The 19,656-nt window shown below is 49.8% G+C and overlaps 1 protein-coding gene across 2 annotated transcripts; it reads right to left on the minus strand.

The window, feature by feature from the left end:
- Positions 1 to 8,643: 8,643 nt before the first annotated feature.
- NELFB (negative elongation factor complex member B) lies at positions 8,644 to 18,949 on the minus strand. 2 transcript variants are annotated; one of them, XM_082295184.1, is made up of 13 exons: positions 18,763 to 18,949; positions 18,449 to 18,612; positions 18,162 to 18,261; positions 17,645 to 17,875; positions 16,500 to 16,685; positions 15,394 to 15,506; positions 14,487 to 14,589; positions 13,451 to 13,546; positions 12,080 to 12,222; positions 11,087 to 11,193; positions 10,087 to 10,228; positions 9,250 to 9,358; positions 8,644 to 9,007 (listed from the first exon to the last, which is right to left on the minus strand). In XM_082295184.1, the coding sequence occupies exons 1-13, from the start codon at positions 18,862 to 18,864 to the stop codon at positions 8,870 to 8,872; spliced, it is 1,734 nt and encodes a 577-aa protein (XP_082151310.1). In that variant the 5' UTR covers positions 18,865 to 18,949; the 3' UTR covers positions 8,644 to 8,869. The 2 variants fall into 2 exon arrangements, with proteins under 2 accessions (XP_082151310.1, XP_082151311.1); XM_082295185.1 differs by lacking the exon at positions 13,451 to 13,546.
- Positions 18,950 to 19,656: the final 707 nt, after the last annotated feature.

Raw genomic sequence — 19,656 nt, forward strand, 5'->3', positions numbered from 1 at the left:
CAAACACATCACAACCCTCCCACAAGAAACTCGCCACAGGGAAGCTGCTCCTCACCTGACCCAGCTCACCTCACCCACCTGAGGTCAGAGGTTTCTCAGAACCTTTTCCCTTGGGTGTGTAAGTGCAGACAGGTGTGCAGTAGCCAGGGCTTTGATAATTTCCTATTAAGTACCAATTCAATGCACATTAGGGAATGCTAATTCCATGACAGGTCTGCATGTGAAATAAACCCATCAATGCCCCACACAAACGTGCACCTCCAAGTGCTGTGTGACTTTCTTCAGCCAACTCATGACAAGCCCAGAAGTGCTGAGTAACTCTAAATCGGGAGGAGAAGAGCTCGTGGAGGGGAGTGAGCAAGTGAATGAAAGCAGCCAGGACTGGAGGTGTTCTAGCAGCTCTGAAAATGGGAATATCTGAGGTTCTCCATGAAAGGATAGTGGAGCTGTTCCCACGGCAACGGAGAGAGTTGCCAGGCTGCGCGTGATGGGTTCTAATGTATGGTACGAGTCAGACGTGGTGAGGGGTTGGAGACCAAGGACAACACTGATGTTTTATACAAATGCAATTTTTGATGAGTAAACCCAACGTGACTCCTTTGTTCCAGGAGGGAGCAGCTTTTCCCACAGAGAGAGACGTTACCAGGGTAGGAGCAGCGGAATAACTCCCAACAGCTCACTCAGATCTGTTAGAGATGCTCCAACATCTGAACAAAAGTAATAATTAACGCTAGATAAGGTAGAAAAGCCAACAGCTCGTGAGCTGAGAGCATGGCAGCTGACTCCCAAACTGTGACTAGTCACGAGCAGCAAGTTCTTTGACAAATGACTCAAAAATATTTAGATTTTAGAGTGATTAAAGCCCAATTTAGGAGGGCAGGGTGGGAGCTGGTGGTGCTGCTGAGGGGCCCCTGTGGTGGCCATGGGGTACAGGGGGTACAGCAGTGGGGAGCCCTGGGATGTTGGTGTTTCCCTTCTGCCCCTCAGCCTGAAGGCAGATTTAGATGGGATATTGGGAAGGAATTGTTCCCTGGGAGGGTGGGCAGGCCCTGGCACAGGGTGCCCAGAGCAGCTGGGGCTGCCCCTGGATCCCTGGCAGTGCCCAAGGCCAGGCTAGACAGGGCTTGGAGCAGCCTGGGGACAGTGGAAGGTGTCCCTGCCCATGGCAGGGGATGGCACTGGATGGGCTTTAAGGTTCCTTTTAACCCAAACCAGTCTGGGATTCTGTGGTTCCACAACTTCAGCCCAAGGGCATGGCCTCGTTCTCCTGGAGAAGTTTGGTGGGAGCAGAAGCACCTGTGAGGATCCTTCACATGTCCAAACACTGTCAGTAGAGCCCAGCAGCTGTCTGCAAACTCACTGTGGATTCCTAAGAGCTGGGAGCAATTAACAGCTGGGCTCTTGCCCTGTTTGATAAGCATCAGTACCTGAGATAAGCCAATAAAATGTGTGTACAAGGTTAGTGATAACATAGGTACCAAACAGAGCTCACCTGCAGGCCAGAGCCTTGATCTACTCCTCCAGTTCTCCACTGCTCTGCAAATGGCTTTAATTGAGAGCCAGCACTCCTCAGAGACACCCTGGCCCTGCTGCTGCTGCTTTCAGACAACCCCACAGAGAAGACAAGCAGGTGGAACCTGGGTGGAGACTGTGGGAAAGGAGAAAAGCTCCCCAACCTAAAGTGAGAGGGGAGCAGGACCTGGGGTGATGTCAGAGAGCCTGGAACTCAGACAGGCTCTGAAGAGCAGGGAATGAAAAGCAGACTTTGGGACACAGAGCAGCCTGCTCCAGTTTTGGTGGGGCACAAACCCACGCAGAGGAGAAGCAGACACAGAAGGGACACAGCCGAGCTCCAGAGCTATGACAGCATCTCATTCCTAAGCAGCAGCAAGGGCAGGTTTGAAATTCCTTTGTAAAACCAGGGTGGACATGAGGCCATGCTCCTTTGTCCAAGGCTGAGTCCAGCTGACTGGGCTGGAATTAAAACCCAGAATAATTGAGTAGTCAGCAGCCCTTCACTCCTTGCAAGCCCGGCTGCTGCAGCATTCCCGTTGTTTGGGCTGTGTATTGTTGGAGCAGAGGCCCTGAGGAACAGGACTATGTCCCTGTGCTCCCCAGGGCCTGTTTTCCTCACTTTGGGTGTCAATCTAAGCCTCTGCACTGCTGAAGAGATTCTAATAAACAGAGGTGGGAGGTGCCAGTTAATATTTCTATTCATTGCAGCCCTGTAACACCAACAATCACCTTCCTTCAGGCTCCTGGGAAGCATCCATCATCCCATTCCTCCACTTGGAACGTGGTGTGACTGACTAACAAACAGGAAAACCCACCTTCCTAGGGCTCACCACTGACCCAGAATTCCCACAACCCCCAAGGTGCATCACAAAAAGGCAGCAATAACTGTTTTCTTACAGTAAATCAGGGTTGACCTAAACCTTGCTGCAATTTTTGGCTTTTTAGAAGGAGCTCCTGAGCTTCACTGCAAAGACAGTGATCTGCATTTCCCTTTGGGGGCCCAAAGGCTGCAGGATCCCTCCAGCTACCAGGGTAGACAAGTTCTGGAAACATGAAACCTCCCACACACGGGTCGAACTGAAAGATCAGGACAAGGCAGCTCTTGCAAGAGGCCACGAGGTCACAGCCCAAGATTCCTGAGGCACCCAGAAGGTCCAGTGACCCCCCAGGCACAGTCAGGCCACAAACACCTGCAAGTGCAGGTCCCTCTGCTTAGCCACAGCACTGGCCAAGGTGGATTGGAGGTCCTGGTGTCTCCAAATGCCCCAAGCAGGGCCCTGTTGGTTGCAGGGCTGTTTCCTGCATCACCACAGCCCATGAATGTTGTCCTGCTGGGTGTAGGTGAGATGGAAAACAGATTCCTTTCCTTGCCCTTTGGCTGCTCTTCAAGGAACCACCTGTAAAAATCCCCCTGCAATTATGTGATTACTCAGTAGATATTGAGCAGAGACCACGGTGCTGGTTTGGAGAACGTGGGCTGGGAACAAACCTGGCTGTGACCCACTGGATCAGAGGTTTCGTTGTTGTTGCTGTCCAGGCTTCGTTTCACAAGTCACTGATGACACCTTGAACAATGTGGGAGCTCAGGGGAATTAACCACTGCAGCCACAGCCTCTCTTTCCTCTCTCAGCACACCAGGGCTCCCCTCCTTCACTCAGGAATCAAACAGATCTGGAGGCAGAGAGGAGAGTGGACATAAACTGCTGGAGCAGCTCTCAGCCTTCACAGGAGACAGGAAAGTGGAGCTTCAGAGTTAAAAAGAACAAGGGGCATTGCAGAATCTGTCAGCTCCTTCCACAGGCTCAAACGAGTCAATAATTAACAAAAGAAAGAACAGATGCTATGAGACACATTTCTTCTGAGGGTAATTTACTTGCTTCTACCTACAACCGTGCCTGGAAAAGTGGTAATATGAAAGTGTTTTTCTTAATCATTGGGTTGCTTTGTATCACATTGGTAATGATTCATCACCAGGATTTTGTGCACATTTCACCCCTTGTTTAATTCTGTTAACCCTCATCAGGCAACTCAGCTTTGGCACATTTTTCCCCCTGAGGGGAAAAAAAAAATTAAAACTACAATAACAATTGTCTCCTGAGTCCTGGACTGGTTTTTTATGGCAATGGCACAAGAACCAGCACGGTTTAGTCTGGCTCAAGCTGGATGTCTGGTTACAGGAATTTCCACAGAAATATCTGAGGGTGGGCAGGCCCTGGCACAGGGTGCCCAGAGCAGCTGGGGCTGCCCCTGGATCCCTGGCAGTGCCCAAGGCCAGGCTGGACATTGGGGCTGGGAGCAGCCTGGGACAGTGGGAGGTGTCCCTGCCCATGGCAGGGGTGGGATGGGATGAGCTTTAAGGTCCCTTCCAACCCAAACCACTCTGATTCTTTCTCACTTCTTTGCCATAGAATGACCTTCACAGAAGCTGCTGAAGAAGGAAAGACCCCGATTCTCACTCCTGGGCTGCTGTCTCTGTCACAGGCAGATGTGAGGCTGTGGTCTCCCAGTGATGTTTTCCCTTTCCCCAGGCCCTGCTGATGAGGAGAAGCAGAGCACAGACTCACCCCAGGGTAGCTCTGCCAGCCCGGGTGAGGCACCTTTGCCCCTTGTGCAATTGTTTTGCAAGAAAAGGAAGCAGGTTTCACTGCCTCCAGTTGCTCAGCATTGTCCTTCTCAAACTCCCCTGGCAGGTCCAGCTGGCCAAAACCCACAAACAAAGATGGTTCAGCTGCTTTTGGGAAGTTCTCCTACCAGCTAGACTGACCTCGTTATCTTTAGTGTGGTCTCCATGTGCTGCTGGATTCTCCTCAATTTGTTGATGGTCCTTCTTGCATCACAGAGGGCAGGAACAGGGAAGGGACTTGGGAAAGAGCAGGGAATGCAGAGGATGTCCATGAACTGGAGCAACCATAGCGCAGCAACCCTGTCTGAAGTGTCCTCAGCACTGAGTGACCCTGGGTGCAGATGCCCTCGATCCATGCTTTACACCCACCTGAAGCTCTGAGAAGCTGATCTGCCCCTTGTTTTTAATGCTGAGCCTGGCTCTGGTGGAAGGGGAGTGCTGGCAAGGACACCCAGAGCACGCCTGGGGTTCAGAGCTGTGAGGAAGGAGCTCAGTCCTTGTTAACAAAATGGCCTGGGGGGGAAATGGTGAGAAACCCAAGTGGAGAGAGCAGGGAGGTCCCAGCAGGATCTATTAGAGAAGGTTAGAAATGCTTCCTCGTCCTGCAAAGCTGCTCCAGCAAGACACCTATCCACGGACACAGCTGTAGGGACAGAGACTTCTCAGTCACTGAGAGACTTCTCACTGCTGTACAAAAGGGAGCATAGAGCAGCAGCCGTGTGTCACCCAACAAAACTGGAATAAAGGCTGGAGACTGGATGGCCCCGTGTGCTCTGTCTCTGCCTCTGGAGAGGCTCAGAGCATCCAGGCCCAGGCTGTGGCACAGCCCTGCCCCACACAGCCCTGCTGCTGGGCACCTCCAAGCACACCTCCGAGGCAGCTGAGACAGCCCCAGCCTGAGGAGAGCTCAAACAGCGTTCAGAGCAGGCAGAAACCCCTTTATATGCACCTACAGGCAAAATTGGGATATTCTCCACCCTCACATGGCTGAATTATGCTGAAAAAGGAATTAAATATCTAAGAAAAAAATTATCTCTATCTCAGCTGAAACCAGGACAGGAATTAACAAGATTTTTCATGTCACTTCATTTTCTGGCCTAGATGCAACTCTTCCAAAGTTGAAGACAGACATTCATCCCAAGGAGCTGGATAAGGGGATCTTCTGCAGGGAAAGTCACAAACCAAATCCCCCACCACACCCAACTCACCAGAATTAAATCAAAGGCAACTGCAAAACCTGAATCTTGCAGCAACTCAGCCAGAAAAGTCTCCTGGAGAGGGATAACTCAGTTTTCTGCTGTGCAGCATCTGCTCCAGCCTTTGTCAGACACTCCTTTCAATGTCCATCTTCCCTCCAGCCACCTGCACCACATCCCATTCATTGTTCCCATTTTCCAGTGGGTCCAGTGCCCACAGCACCAAGAACAGGGTGTTCTGCCAAGGAGCAGATGCTTTGGAGCATTCAGAAGCGTGAGGATGCCTGACAATGCCTTCAGCTGTCCAGCCCCCACCTCTTGTTGCCGTGTAAGTCACAGCCTAACTGAGCCTGAGGAACCTCTCTGGGCTCTGAGTTCCTCTGATCCCTCAGGAAAGCCCACGGATTGCTCCAGATAATCGAACTCTTTGTAAAAGTTCTCCCCGCAGTCAGGCACAGCAGGTTTTGAGAGAACACACGGTTTGTTCGTGTCCCAGGGATCACACCCCTGTTGCAAAGACAAACTGTCACCTCTAAGCGTGAGCAGGGAGCGATTCCTGCTCCCAGTCCGGGACGATCTCGGGGCACGCAGGGCTGCACCACCCTCTAGTGCACACCCACAGCAGTGCCTGTGCTCGCAGCGTCCCCGCCGGGCACTGTGCTGAAAGACTGGGAAAAAATTCCCTTACCCAGCGCGGCTGAACCTCCCCCGGAGCTGCGCCGGCACCAGCCCCGGCACCAGCAGCTGCGGGAGCACAAGGGAGAGAACCCCTCTGAGTGGGAACCCCAGAGCAGAACCAAGGGGTGTCCTGGCCCTGGCACAGGGAAAAGCCACGGTCCAGCACCCCAGACCCTGCACATCCAGCACCCTGCACATCCAGCACCTTGCACCCAGACCCCTGCATCCCTGGAATCCCAGACCCTGCACATCCAGCACCCTGCACAGGCAGCACCCTGCACCCCACACCCCTGCATCCCTGGAATCCCAGACCCTGCACATCCAGCACCCTGCACAGGCAGCACCCTGCACCCCACACCCCTGCATCCCTGGAATCCCAGACCCTGCACATCCAGCACCCTGCACCCCACACCCCTGCATCCCTGGAATCCCAGACCCTGCACCCCGCTGCAGCCAGCTCAGCTCCTGCCATGCACATGCACAGCAGGAGTCTCTAATTCCTGGCACAGGAGTGAAACCTTTCTCATCTCACAACATGGAAGCAGAAGATTTTCACTACTAAAGCTGTTTTTTGGAAATTGTCTTCTCTTCTCACGCCCTTGAGCAGCAGCAGCAGGCCAGGAGAGCATGGACTAGCAGCCACCCCCGCTCAGCTGCCCGGCTCTCCCCTCCTCAGCCAAACTTGCCACCAGCCCGTTCATATTCTGGGATTCAGTTTCTTCACGGATGTAAAAAACTGGGAATAATCACCACTGTGTGTGTCAGTTCTGCAGGTACAGGCTGAAACACCAGAGGCCTTTCTACCAAGCAGTAAAAAAAATAAAACATCCTGGATTATAAATTCCTGCTGCAGGAGGGCACCATGACAGCCTTGGGATAAGGGGAACCTAAAGCAACCAAGAGAATCCCCAAAACAATCCTAAAATAACCTCCAAGTCTGAGCAGAGCATAGGCCTGAGCAGGTTCATTGCCAAGGTTTGGCAGCAGCATGGGATGTTATTTTGTCTAAGTTACCAGGATAGTTTAAACAGTTTGAAACCAAAACTTTGCAAGAAAGACCCAACTGTTACACCCAGGTCCTGTTTCCAACAAATCCAGTCAGAACTGCTGAGAGGCTCCCAAAAGCAACCCTGACCCTGGGAGCTGCAGTGGAGACAAGGGGCACAAAGAAGTGTGGGCTACAGGGCAGTGCACCTGTGTCAGACACAAACCTATCCCACCTTTCCTGCTCTCCCACAGGGCATCACAGGAGAAATAAAGCACCAAGGCAATGAAGAGAGGGGAGTCACTGCCCTCACACAGCATTTCTGAGCTCAGGAGGAAGAAAACCACACAGAGAGGGAGGGAGCAGCACTGCAGAGGGAGTTCCAACTCTACTCAACTACCATGTTTGTTTGGTTTCTTTGGACACAGCTTCAGGAACCAGAAAAGTCTCCTGAGCATGACTTGGCACTCCGAGTGCTCAAGTCCCAGGAAAACGAGGGCTGATGAGGGGTGAAGAAAAGGGAGAAGGTTCAGGCTGGGTATCAGGACAAGGTTCTTCCCCCAGAGGGTGGTCAGGCACTGAACAGGCCCCTGCACACTCCAGCTGAGGCAGCAGCAAAAGCAGAACTGGAACAGAAACAGCGACACAAGTGAGCCATGAACAGGCCTTGCAGCCTGGAGAAGCTTTGGGGAGACCCAACTGCAGCCTTCCAGTGCCTGAAGGGAACCTGCAAGGAAGATGGAGAGAGACTCTTTACAAGGGCCTGGAGTGAGAGGACACAGGGAATGGCTTCCCACTGCCAGAGGGCAGGGACAGATGGGATATTGGGATATTGCACCCCTGCACTCTGCACCCCACACCCCTGGATGCCTGGAATCCCACATCCTGCACATCCAGCACCCTGCACAGGCTGCTCAGGCTATGTTCACTACCACGCTTCCCTGGGAGGCCCTGGCACAGGGTGCCCAGAGCAGCTGGGGCTGCCCCTGGATCCCTGGCAGTGCCCAAGGCCAGGTTGGACACTGGGGCTTGGAGCAGCCTGGGACAGTGGGAGGTGTCCCTGCCATGGCAGGGGTGGCACTGGGTGATCTTTAAGATCCCTTCCAACCCAGGTCATTTCCATGATTCTGTTCTTTCAAAAACTGTATTTCACTCCACCTACACTCAACCCCTGCTGTCACTGAGGGACATCACAGTCTTGTTCTTTGTAACCAGCTCCAGGACTCACTTCAAGCTACTCCTTTGGAGAAAAGTGGGGAGAAAAAGGGAGAGACTGGCTCAATTTCTGGCTCTCTCTGTGAAAGCCCATCTGAGAAGAGGCCGCTGACTGCTGCTTGGGCTGGCGGCAGCAGTGAACACCTCTGACTAGTGCAGCTCATCTTACCTCGTGCCACGAGAGCTGGAACCTCGAACAGGAACTGGTTTCAGTGGAGCTCATCTCCTCTGACTCTTTCCTCCTCTTGAGCATCTTCTCTAAAGACCTCAAGGGGCAGATCAAGGCCAAAGAAAGCTACACTCAGCCTCAGGAGCCCACACCACCTGCTCAACCACACCAGGGCTCCACTGAGCAGAGTTTAAATTAAACACAGGATGCCAAGCTTAAAAATATGCATTTTCCTTTTTTTTTAAAAAAAATGTACAGTCAGATTTGAAGTGGATCTACAAGAAGACACTCAGCTATCTTTAAGAAAAGTAAACCTTGCAATGCACTGCACACAGTTTTCTAACCAACAAGAGCCAGTGAGTTGGGTGAACTGCAGCGTTTCCTGAAGGAGCTTCAGTGGCTTTTTGTTTCCACCACGTGAGCAGAGACACTCAGAAGGCAGCACAGGCTCAGTTCCTCTCCTCTCAGTCCTGCCCTGCAGCCAGAGCTCAGCGTGAGGCTGGAGTGGGCACGGTGGGCAGGGGCAGCTCCATGGAGGGAGTCTCAGTCACTTCAGCCGGGCTGGGCTTGCGGAGCTCCAGTTTCTCACCGAGTTGGTTGTAAAGCTCCTTCACAGCTTCCCCACTCTGCAGAATGAGAATCAGGGAGGGGAAACAGCAGAGTCACACTCCATTCCAGCCAGAACACCAAGTGTGCCTTCACCCCGTGTGTTCAACACAAACCAGCACAGAAAGAGGGAGCCATGAGGGAATTAGGCCACAGCTTGGTACAGCTGGAAAGCAGAGCTCATGCTCCATTAAACAAAGTCTGCAAAGGCAGCTGCTTTCATTTGCAATCAGTTTTCCCTTTCTCCTGCTTCCCTTCCTACCTGCTTGGTGGGCTCCAAAGCCTTCTGGAGAGACTCTAGTTTGGTTGGGGCCACTTTGTGATGCAGATGGAGCAGCAGCCTGAGCACGTGTCTGTGCACATTCTCCTTCCTGCAAGAGCCATTTGAAAACAGAGTAACCAAGACACACAAACACCACCTTGTAACAAGGAAGCAACAGCACCAGAATAATACACCCCACCACAGACTTTGCTACAGATTGGCAAAACCCCTGAGAATTGCAGCTTCTGTAAGGGGCTAATTTAGTGTAAGCACTAACACTGCCTTAGACCTTCAAGGATACAAGGAATTGTTCAACAGGAGTGGATTACCTGCACAACCATGAGGAGGGAGGGGGAGATTTCAAGCACAGAGTGTGTGGAGGAAGCAGCAGCACATGCTGCTATGCCCCAGCAGCAATTTCAGTGGCTTTGGGAGAAGCTTTCTAGATGCTGTACTGGTCTGCAGGCCAGCAGCTAAACCACAGTGCCTGACCAGAGCTAACAAGAGATTTTTGTGTGCAGATGATATTGCAAAGAGCTGAAGTTAACTCTACATATCCAGAGCTACTGCAAAGCCTGAAGGATATTCTCTGCAACTCCAGCTAAGGGATAATGAATTACAGTTTAGATAATCATTCACAGTCAAGACATAACCATTTTGCTGATAAAAACTTCATCCCAAAACATAAACCTTTCCTTAAAGGGAAACAGCATCAGGATAATATTTCCACTGCCTGTGAAGAATTTGGTGAACTATTAAACCATTGTTCAAAGCAGTAAAACCTCAGTCAGGCATTCTGTAAACTGCCTCTCTCCCAGTGAGAAAAATCTGCTTTACCTGGAGCAGGCAGTAAGGAAGAAGCCATCAAAGAGACTGGTGCAGAACTCCTCAAGTGCAAACTCATCACTGAGCAGGGTGAGGTTACCAGTGAGCAGATGCAGGAAAATGTCACTGAAGGCCAAGTCACTGAATGTCTCAACTAGAAAACACAGAAAGGAAAGAAACAGACTGACAAGGATGTGCCAAAAGCTGTCCACACAGCTCCTGCTGAAAACCCTGCAGTGAGGTTTCATCATAGAATGGTTTGGGCTGGAAGGGACCTTAAAGCCCATCCAGTGCCACCCCTGCCATGGGCAGGGACACCTCCCACTGTCCCAGCCCCATCCAGCCTGGCCTTGGGCACTGCCAGGGATCCAGGGGCAGCCCCAGCTGCTCTGGGCACCCTGTGCCAGGGCCTGCCCACCCTCCCAGGGAACAATTCCTTCCCAATATCTAATCTAAGCCTACTTTCTTTCAGTCTTTTTTTTTTCTAATTTCCTTTGGAAACAGGCAGCCCAAGCAGGTGGCTTTGATCTTTCGGACATAAAAGATTAGGAGCAGATTGCTCCAGAGACCTCCTGCAACTCTTCCCAGAGGAGTCAGTGAACAAGATAACACTGGTGAAAAAATTAAGGCTGTGTCCAGTCCTATTTTGTTACCAGTTTTTTCACCACACACAGCCAAGTCCCAGCAACTTCCGGCCACCTGCAATCACCCTGGGCAGCAGCAGAATTAGGGCACCTGCTCTGTTATCTTTCACATTCATTCCAAACAGTTTTCAACTAATCTCGTTGCTAATGGAGCCCCTGATGTAAGGAACCACTGTCCCTAAATGCTCAGATCAGCAGAAAATTGCAGCCAAACCCACACACTCCTACAAGGACTCACAGCTAAGTCACCAGAAGAGCCAAAGGCAGAACATTATGTCCCTGGCTCTGACATCCCTTTCACTCCAGGTTTAGTGGCCTCCTGGGTGTCCAATACAAGGCAAAGAACAGAAGATGAGACAAAAACTTACCTAGTGCTGGCAGGAGCCTAAGGAAAGCATTCTTGTTCCTCTGTTTGGTGATGTGAAGGATGTAATACAGCCCAATCTCACAGGCTATTCTGTTCTCCTGCAGGAACCTGTTACGGCACAAGCAAAGTTTATTCACTGATAAAGCTAAAACAGATTATTTAAAATTTTAGATCTTTTATTAAAGAGATTTAAAGTAATTTTGGAATAGTTATCAAGCAGGTACAGCAGTGGCTAACCTCAAAGCCACTGAAGAGCAGCTACTCAGTGAGTGAGCAGATGGATCATCCCCCCTATGTTCACCACCACACTCCAGAAAAACTGAACATTCAGCACACAGCTGGATTTAACAAAGAACATTCATAATGTATTCATTATAAAAGTGCTATTCAAAATGGGCTCTAGAAGGAGCCCAAATACTCAAAAACTATACAAAGTCCAATGCTGTGTTAGTCTCCCAAAGTCAAATACCAACATTGTCATAGAGGAGAGTACAACTACAGTATCCCAGATTCTGGCACACAGAGAAGAACTGTGCTGGAAGTTAGTGGAAGATTTGAACACAACAGAGCACACAGAGGTTCTAATTATCTTTCTGACATCCCTGGAGTGACAGGTTCTCAATAGAGAAAGAGTGGGGGTGCCAAAAATGCCAACTTTATGATTTCAAATAGTGCTCTTCAGCATGGGCATTCAGCACGGTCCAGTGTGCTGCACCCAAAATCACCCAAAACTCAGCTTCCCAAAACTTGGGAAGCTGAACAGAGACACCAAATACTCTCATATTGAATGAGAGAATGGCTATTACGGAAATATTACTTTATGTAGATGAATTTTATTTGAGGAAGCACAATGGAAAGCTGTTTTGTTAAAGGGAAAGTTCAGACTTGATGAATTAGCACTGAATCTCATCCCAGGAAGCCTTGCCTTCAGCACAGGCAGTTTTTCCCTGTCAGCTCTGGCTGGCTCCCTGCTGCTTTGGTGCCAGGTACCTACTTGGTGAAAGCCTCGGGAATGGTGCTGGGGTAGGGGATTGGTCCCTTCTCCTCCGAAGGCAGCTTCTGATCCACAGTGAAGGTGTGGTCATCCACCACAAAGGACATCAGCAGGGGCAGGAACCTGGTGATCAGCTCGGCTTCCTTGGAGGGAGGGAGGGAAGGACAGAGGGAAATGAACAAAGCCATCATTAATCACTTCATGCCACCTAATGGTGCCGAAGTGCTCTAACAAAAGCCAGGCAGTGTGAGGAGCCTCACCCCACACTGAGGAAAACCAGCGCACAGACATCCAGTTCCAGCCAAAACTCTTGAATAATTCACTTCCACATGTTCCATGGTAATTAGGAAAACTCTGCTTCATCTCACTACAGAAATAGTCCTGCTCAAACCCCTTCTTTGGACAATTATGCAGCAATTCTTCTGAGAGGCCCTTCCCAGCACTGCTGCAGCCACGAGATGTGTTCAGGATGACATCAAACTGCTGATATCAACAATTACAGACTCCCAGCATGGCCCAGGCTTATTTGTGGTAACACAACCACAAATAAATCAGATTTTAAAGACAGATTCAGAGACTCCCTTTGGAAAGAAACTCAGCATTTTTCCTTAGAGTTCATGAGAGAACACAAATCACAGCACTACCTTCAGAATTACTGGTCACTCTCACTGCTACAGTTCCAGTGTTAATGCACACCCTCCCTGTGGTGAATTTCAGTGTGCCAGCAGCCAGGCATAGATGTATTTTGGAGACTTCAAATGTTCCCCTAGGTAAACATTTACTGCTTTATAGTTCAGAACAGAAACAGCAAATTCCTCCTGAAGAACAGCCCTGCTGTGCAACACCAGGGTTGGCCCTCGTGCTCTCAGCTGAACTCCACCAGAGATTCCTGTAACACTGGGAAAGGATTTCCAAAGCATGGAAAAGATTCCAGTCAAATGTGGCACTACACAAAACTGCTGTAACAGAGAGCTGGAAGGGAAAAACCATTTTTCTTGTCAATGAAAAGCTTCTAAACTGCTACCAGAGTTTTAGACCAGTCCTGGAAATCCTGCTTTCCTCATGCAAGATGTGTTCCACGAACCCACCAGTTGTGTACAAGACTCCAGGAAAAATGAGAGAGCAATGAGCAACCAGTGCAGTATCTAACAGAGGTACAGGCTGATTTTAGAACAGTAAGGACCATGGAAATAAAAAAGCAGGTAAAGGAAGCTCGCAGCATATCCACTGCTCTGTCACCACTGGTTTGTTCCCAAGAAAGCTCTGATGAGACATTTGGAGAACAAATGTTAAATCAGGAATGCAATAAAATAGTAAACAAGTCTAAATTTGATTCATTGTGTTAAAATTCTAAACATCAAAAGGGCTCACCATTTTTGGTTCCTTGAAGACTTGGCTGTCAATCATGTCCCAGGCCCCCTGTCCCAAAGACAGCATCCTAAGGAGCAGCAGCAGATCTGGGCTTTCCTCGAATTTTAAGGGGAGAAGAAAAACAGCTATTTTGACCTTCCACATGAGATATTTATTTGGAAGTAGTGGTTTATATTCAAAGCTGTTCTGGATTAGCAGCTTTAACCAACACTGCTTAAGGCATTCAGTTCTTCAAGTTAATTGAAAACTGATCCTCAAATGGGCATCAAATAACTGACACACCTGAGGGCTTGTGGGGGGTTGTAAATTTATAATGCACCAGGAAGTTTGCAGCCATCTGAGCACATCTTTTTAAAATGTGTCCAGCCCAATTAGTGCACTAAAATATATTGTGTGACAGGACAAACCAAGTCATCTCAGCAGAAGAAAGGAGGAGAAAGGGTGTGTAAGAATGCCAATGGGTTTTTTTGTTTGTATTGTGTCCCAAAACCCAAACGATTTTCAGTCTTAAACTGTCACAAGGAAGTTATTCCATGCAACAATAACATTTAACGACTCAGGGATAAACCCAGCAATGGCTCCCGTTGTTCAGACACCTGTCAAGGTGCCCTTTTTTAACACTTCAGCACCTCCTGCAGACTCCACTTGCAGGAACTGTGTTTTAGTTCAGCCACCAGACCAGAACAGTGCAAACAAACCCATGGCATTCACTGTGGCAGGAGAAAGTGCTGCTATCAGACAAACTGATGGAAGGACAAAGCAGGGAGGCACAGATTCTACACATTATTCTGTATTTGCACAGCTGCCAGGGCAGAATGAGCCATGCAAAGAATTTACGGTCAGTTTGGAGAGTTCCAAAATGCCCATGTCCAAACAGCTCCTGCAGAGCTCTGCAAATGCACAGGAATCATGTTTCCCTTATTCCAACTGATTATCTGGGAACTTAAGGAGACTTGGACAGCATCAGTCCTTCCCTGATGGCTGCCAGTCAGCCAAGACCACAGTTCAGGTTAGGCACACAAGCTGCAATGCTTACCCTGGGTAAGGTGTCCTGCCCAATGAGGTCTTGCAGGTGCCTTATGGTGCTCAGGGCTAAGGTGTTGATGGCAAAGGGATCACACAGGATCATTGATAAGTCTCTGAGAAGATGTAAAAATCAACACTTGTCATACATAACCAACAACCCCATTGTACAGGTCCATACCCAGCTGTGTGCACCTGATGAACCTTCTCCTGCCTTGCAAAGAAATAACATTCATGGTTGGTTTTGACTTGGAAGAGCACAAAAACAATTGCTGAGAGTCTTCTGCACTGAGATCAAGCACACAGCCAGCTGAAGCCCTGCTGGGACACAGCCCACAGGCAGTGGAGCTCTGGTGGCCCCAGCATTTTAACCTGGCAGGTTTTGACCATCTCCAGAGTGCTGAGGACAGAAAAGTCTCAGAGGCCTTGGAAAAACAACAGGTAAAAGTGATTCTCAAATAGTTTAAAATACCAATGGACAAAATCTGAAAGTACCAGCTAAATAAAATACTGTGAGGGCACCTTCCAGAAAAGTAAGTGTGGCAGATCACAACAGGGGTCTCATTTGGAGCTAATGAAGTACTTTAACTGACAAACACCACCAGCCAATTTTCTCTGGGTTTAAGCCAGACAAAGCATTCATAATAAGTTATTCTGACTCCCTAACAAAGGCTCTTGAATTTTGTTATGAGGCCACAGGGGAGACTCAAGAGTGGCAAGTGAAGCAGTGCAAGCTCTGCCACCAGGATGTGCTTGGCTGTGCCCCAGTGCACTGGGGGATGTTTGGGATGTGACTGCACAGAGGGGCTGCTGGAGGTTTGCTGGCTTTAGGGAAAAATTAACACCTTCAGCACCTGTTGGACGTTGAGAGTGCCAGGAACCCATTTTCACTTTCCCAATGAACAGCCCAAGTGCCTTACCCCAACACCTGTTCTTGTCCTTTCTTCACTCCATCCAGGAACCCTTGCAACTCCCGAGCTCTCTTGTTGTCCACGAACTTCTCCCGAATGCAGGCGTCGAGGCACCAGGTGAACTGTCACCAAATGGAGGGAGCTTTATGAACCCATTAAACCAGCAATAAAACACATGATGGCAGAGAAAACAGGCTCAGAATGACTCCCCAATATCTGGAATTAAGATGCTTCATTAATGCACTTAGGCATGGTACCACACTGGTCACAAACACAGGGCGCAGAAATGCCAATATCCCAAAAGGAGGTCAGGAATGCCCAGGGAAGTTAACCTGGGGTCACTTTCTGCCCTCCCAGGAAAGGCATTCCCTGGGAACTAAGGAGCAGGCATTTATTCAATCCACCACTGCCCTGCACACCTGTGGCTTTACGCAAGTAGGAGACTGAGAAAGAAGCGGCATCACTTAGAAATACAAATTTGGTTGATTTTGGCCATTGCAATAGCACTCCCACTCTCTAAATAAGGGGATATTGACAATGCAGGTGCTTCTGCTTTAGAGCTGTATTAGTAAAGTATTTTTTAAGCATAATACACAAGGCTTTTTCAGAGAAAAGCCTTGTTCCAGGTCAGAGTGATGCTACCATGAACAAGGGGCCAGTGACAAGATCCTGCTGTGACACTAACGCATCTGTCACCTCCCAATACTTGAATAGTTTCATGTGTCCTTATAATTCAATATCCAAAGTATTCACTGTTACACACAGAATTTACTGACAGATGGAGCATATCCACAACTGGGAGGGAAGTCTGGAGTAAGAACCTGGGGCGAGCTGATGGATTTTATTATTTCTGCAGCATCTACACAGATTAGATGTCGGATTAGACCTTGCTTTTAACACTGCCAAAGTTCCCTAAATTTGAATGATTCATGGGTTATGAAATGAAAGCAAACTACTGCTTAACCAAGATGAAATTTTCACCTGAAGGTCCAAGGAATATAAGATGACATTTGGGTTCAAGGTCTGAATTCTCTTTACAGGAAGGACTCATCTTCTCTGGGCTTTTTCCAGAAAACTCTCCATAAATACCCCCATCTGTCCCACATGATTGGTACCTTGTGACAGGGGTCAACAGTGCAGATCTCACTGATCTCCAGGTCATGCAGTGACATGAGGAGCTCTGCCCTCAGCGTGCAGTAATGGACATTCCTGGTGCGAAGGAACAACGTCCTCAGGAACTGCAGCACCATATCATAGAGCTTCACGTTCTTCCCAATCATCTGGGTCAGCTTCTGCACCACCTGAGCTCAGGGTGGAAGAGATGTGGGCTCAGCACCAAGAGATGCTCTCATTTCACACACACACAAAATTAAAATTAATTCTGTTACGTGATTTACCAAGACTGAAGCATCTGCAGGGACATGAGGTCCTGAAAAGGAACTGTTTACTCCAAGGTTTCCAGTAGCATTTGTCCGAGAGACATTTACCAAACCTTCAACAGCCATAACAGGTTTTTACCTCAACCCACAAGTTCCTGTCTTTTACCCTTCTGATTCTTCCCCCACCCCCTCAGGGGAAGTGACCGAGTGGACGTGTGAGGCTGAGTGCCCAGCTGGGGTTGGTGCACAACTCTACAGTGCAAACCTGGAGTAAATTGCACTAGGGCATTTACACCCAATTATTTTGAAAGCAAAACAGGCCTAAAACAACCCCTCATGTCACAGATGTGCTGCCCTCTCTTAAATTATGGCTTTACACTGCCTTATAGTTAATTTAATTCAAAGAGGAACTTTTCTGGATGCCAATTAACTAATTAACTACAGCTTTCCATGTCCTTCTCCATTTTCACCAAAAAAAAAGCAACTTCAGTTGAGCTATGTCCACTAAAAAAGGTCCCAAGAAAAGAAATTTAACATATTAACATATTCAAACTGATGTGATAGAGCTGAACAGCTGAAGTGTATTAAAGCCAGACTGAACAACAGAGAAAAAAATCTGGCCTTGCTTTTTTTTTTTTTTTTTTTTGAAGTGCATAAACAGCTTAGAAAATTCATCAATTATTACGTAACTACTAAAATAATTCCTGCTGCTTTCATGAAGATGTGTAGAAGAAAATGGCCTGGTGTTTCTCGCATTTGTCCAGCTGAACAACTTCAGCAGCAAAGGTGGGCAGGGGAAAAGAGCCCCTGTTATGTGATGGTTGACTGAAAGCTGATCAATTCCCCTCACCAGCACATTGTGAGGGTTCCCTTGTCCTTACCTCTCCTTGACGCCTCGTTTTGGGAGATGGACTGAAGAAATTTTGCAGGAAGGAAATATCATTGCTGAAGAGAATGTTCTCCTTCTCCAGGATGTATTGCTTCAGCAGGGGTGACACCTCATCCCCAAAGAGAGCCTGGTTGTCCTGCCAGATCTGTCTCTTCACCTCCACAGCACAGGCCTTGTACAGGTCCTTATCAGCCATCACCAGCTTCAGCTTCTTCTCAGGGACCTGCAATCCACACATTCAGCTGTCAGTGAACTTGACTTTTTAGGAAGCTGCATGGATTGAAGAAAATAGGGAAATAGTCTCATCTGATTATGAAAATATAAAATGCTTTTTGCATTAGTCCACTGAGTTATTAGCAGATACAAGAATGTATTAAACCTTCAGTCAGTCCCCAACACTGAATAACACACTTGCAGAAGGAGCAGAGTCCACCTGCCAGAGCCACAGCAGAGATGCCACAGCAGTGACACACCATGTCACACCAGGACAACCAGTGCAGTGGTCCTACCTTGGGCAAGTGCTTCATGACACACATGACCACGGGCTGTATGGAGGGCATCTTGACCAGGGAAAAGCTCTTCTCTAGCAGATCTTCCAGCTTCTTGTATCTGAAAACATGGAAAAGCACCAAATTAAGTACCATGGAGCAGTGAAGGAACAAAGTGGCTCACTTCAAAGCCACTGCAACTCAGTGCCTGAGGAACACAACTCTCCTTTACAGAAGTCACCCATCCACTGTATTTTCACGCAGAACTCCCAGCTTACTCTAAGGAACAAACAAGACTGCTGACAAACCTCTCCTCGACCTTCCCCTCCAAGGCGATGGCAGAGACCCTCTCCAGCAGCTTCTCCCGCAGCTCATCGAACACGGACTGGTGGAACTCGAGCCGGGGGGTGCCGTGCAGGTCCAGGAAGGGCAGGGCATACTGCAGCGAGGGCAGCAGCACCCCGTTCTCCGTCTGCAACACGAACCGCAGCGAGGACTGAGAACGGCACTCGGGATAACAAAAAAAGCGAGGAATAACCCCAGACAACACTGGGGACCGTCCCGTGCTCCCTGTCCCCGCACAGCCCGGCCCCGCACGGCACCTCCGCGGCGCCCAACGCACCTGGAACTGCTCGATGGCCTTCAGCGGCTCCGTGCAGTTCGTGAGGGTCTCCTTGAGGTCCTCGCCATTGGCCACTCCCAGCTCCTGCAGCCCCGCGTACATCTCGGCCTGGCCGGGTCCGCGGGGCCGCTTCCCGGCTCAGCTCCCGCTCCCGCTCCCGATCCTGATCCTGATCCCGATCCTGATCCTGATCCTGATCCCGATCCCGATCCCGGCCCCGATCCCGCCTCAGCTCCCGCCCCGGCTCCGCGCGGTCCGCCCCAGCCCGCCCCCGCAGCCCGCGGCCCCCGCGCCGCAGCACGAAGGTTCCGCCGCACGAAGGTTCCGCGGCGGCAGCCGTGGGTGTCCCCGCGCTCCCCGCGGGCTCCGAGCGGGGCCACCGCGGCCACCGCGGCCCGGGGAGCTCGGTGCGGCTCGCTGAGCGCCGGGCAGGGCGGACAGGGCTCAAAGAGCCTTTGGACAGCGCTCTCACGCACATGGAATCACAGAATGATGGAATGGTTCGGGCTGAAAGGGACCAGAGCGGGTCATCTGGTCCCACCTTCCTTCCCAAGCACGGTCATCCCAGAGCGCAGGGCACAGGATTGTCCTGGTGCTTCTGGAATATCTCCAGTGAGAGAGACTCTCTGGGCTGCCTGTTTAGTGCTTGGTGACCCACACAAGAAAGAAATTCTTCCCCATGTTCAGGTGGAGCTTCCTGGGTATCAGTTTCTGCCTCTTGTCCCACTGCTGGGCACCACTGAGCAGAGCCTGGTCCACGCTCTGACACCCACCCTTTAGACACTCATACACACTGATGAGGTCCCCTCTCGGCTGCCTCTGCTCAAGGTTGAACAGGCCCAGCTCTCTCAGCCTTTCCTCGCAAGAGAGATGTTCCAGAACCTTGACCAACTT

Source organism: Coloeus monedula, assembly GCF_965178545.1.
Source record: "Coloeus monedula genome assembly, chromosome: 21".
In the NCBI taxonomy this organism is placed as follows: Eukaryota; Metazoa; Chordata; class Aves; order Passeriformes; family Corvidae; genus Coloeus; species Coloeus monedula.

Coding starts and splice junctions, on each gene's coding strand:
- NELFB (XM_082295184.1), bottom strand. CDS start 18,864: ATGTACGCGGGGCTGCAGGAGCTGGGAGTGGCCAATGGCGAGGACCTC. Junction 17,876..18,161: donor TCATGAAGCACTTGCCCAAG/GTAGGACCACTG, acceptor TGTGGATTGCAG/GTCCCTGAGAAGAAGCTGAA. Junction 10,229..11,086: donor TAGGCTCCTGCCAGCACTAG/GTAAGTTTTTGT, acceptor TGTGTTTTCTAG/TTGAGACATTCAGTGACTTG.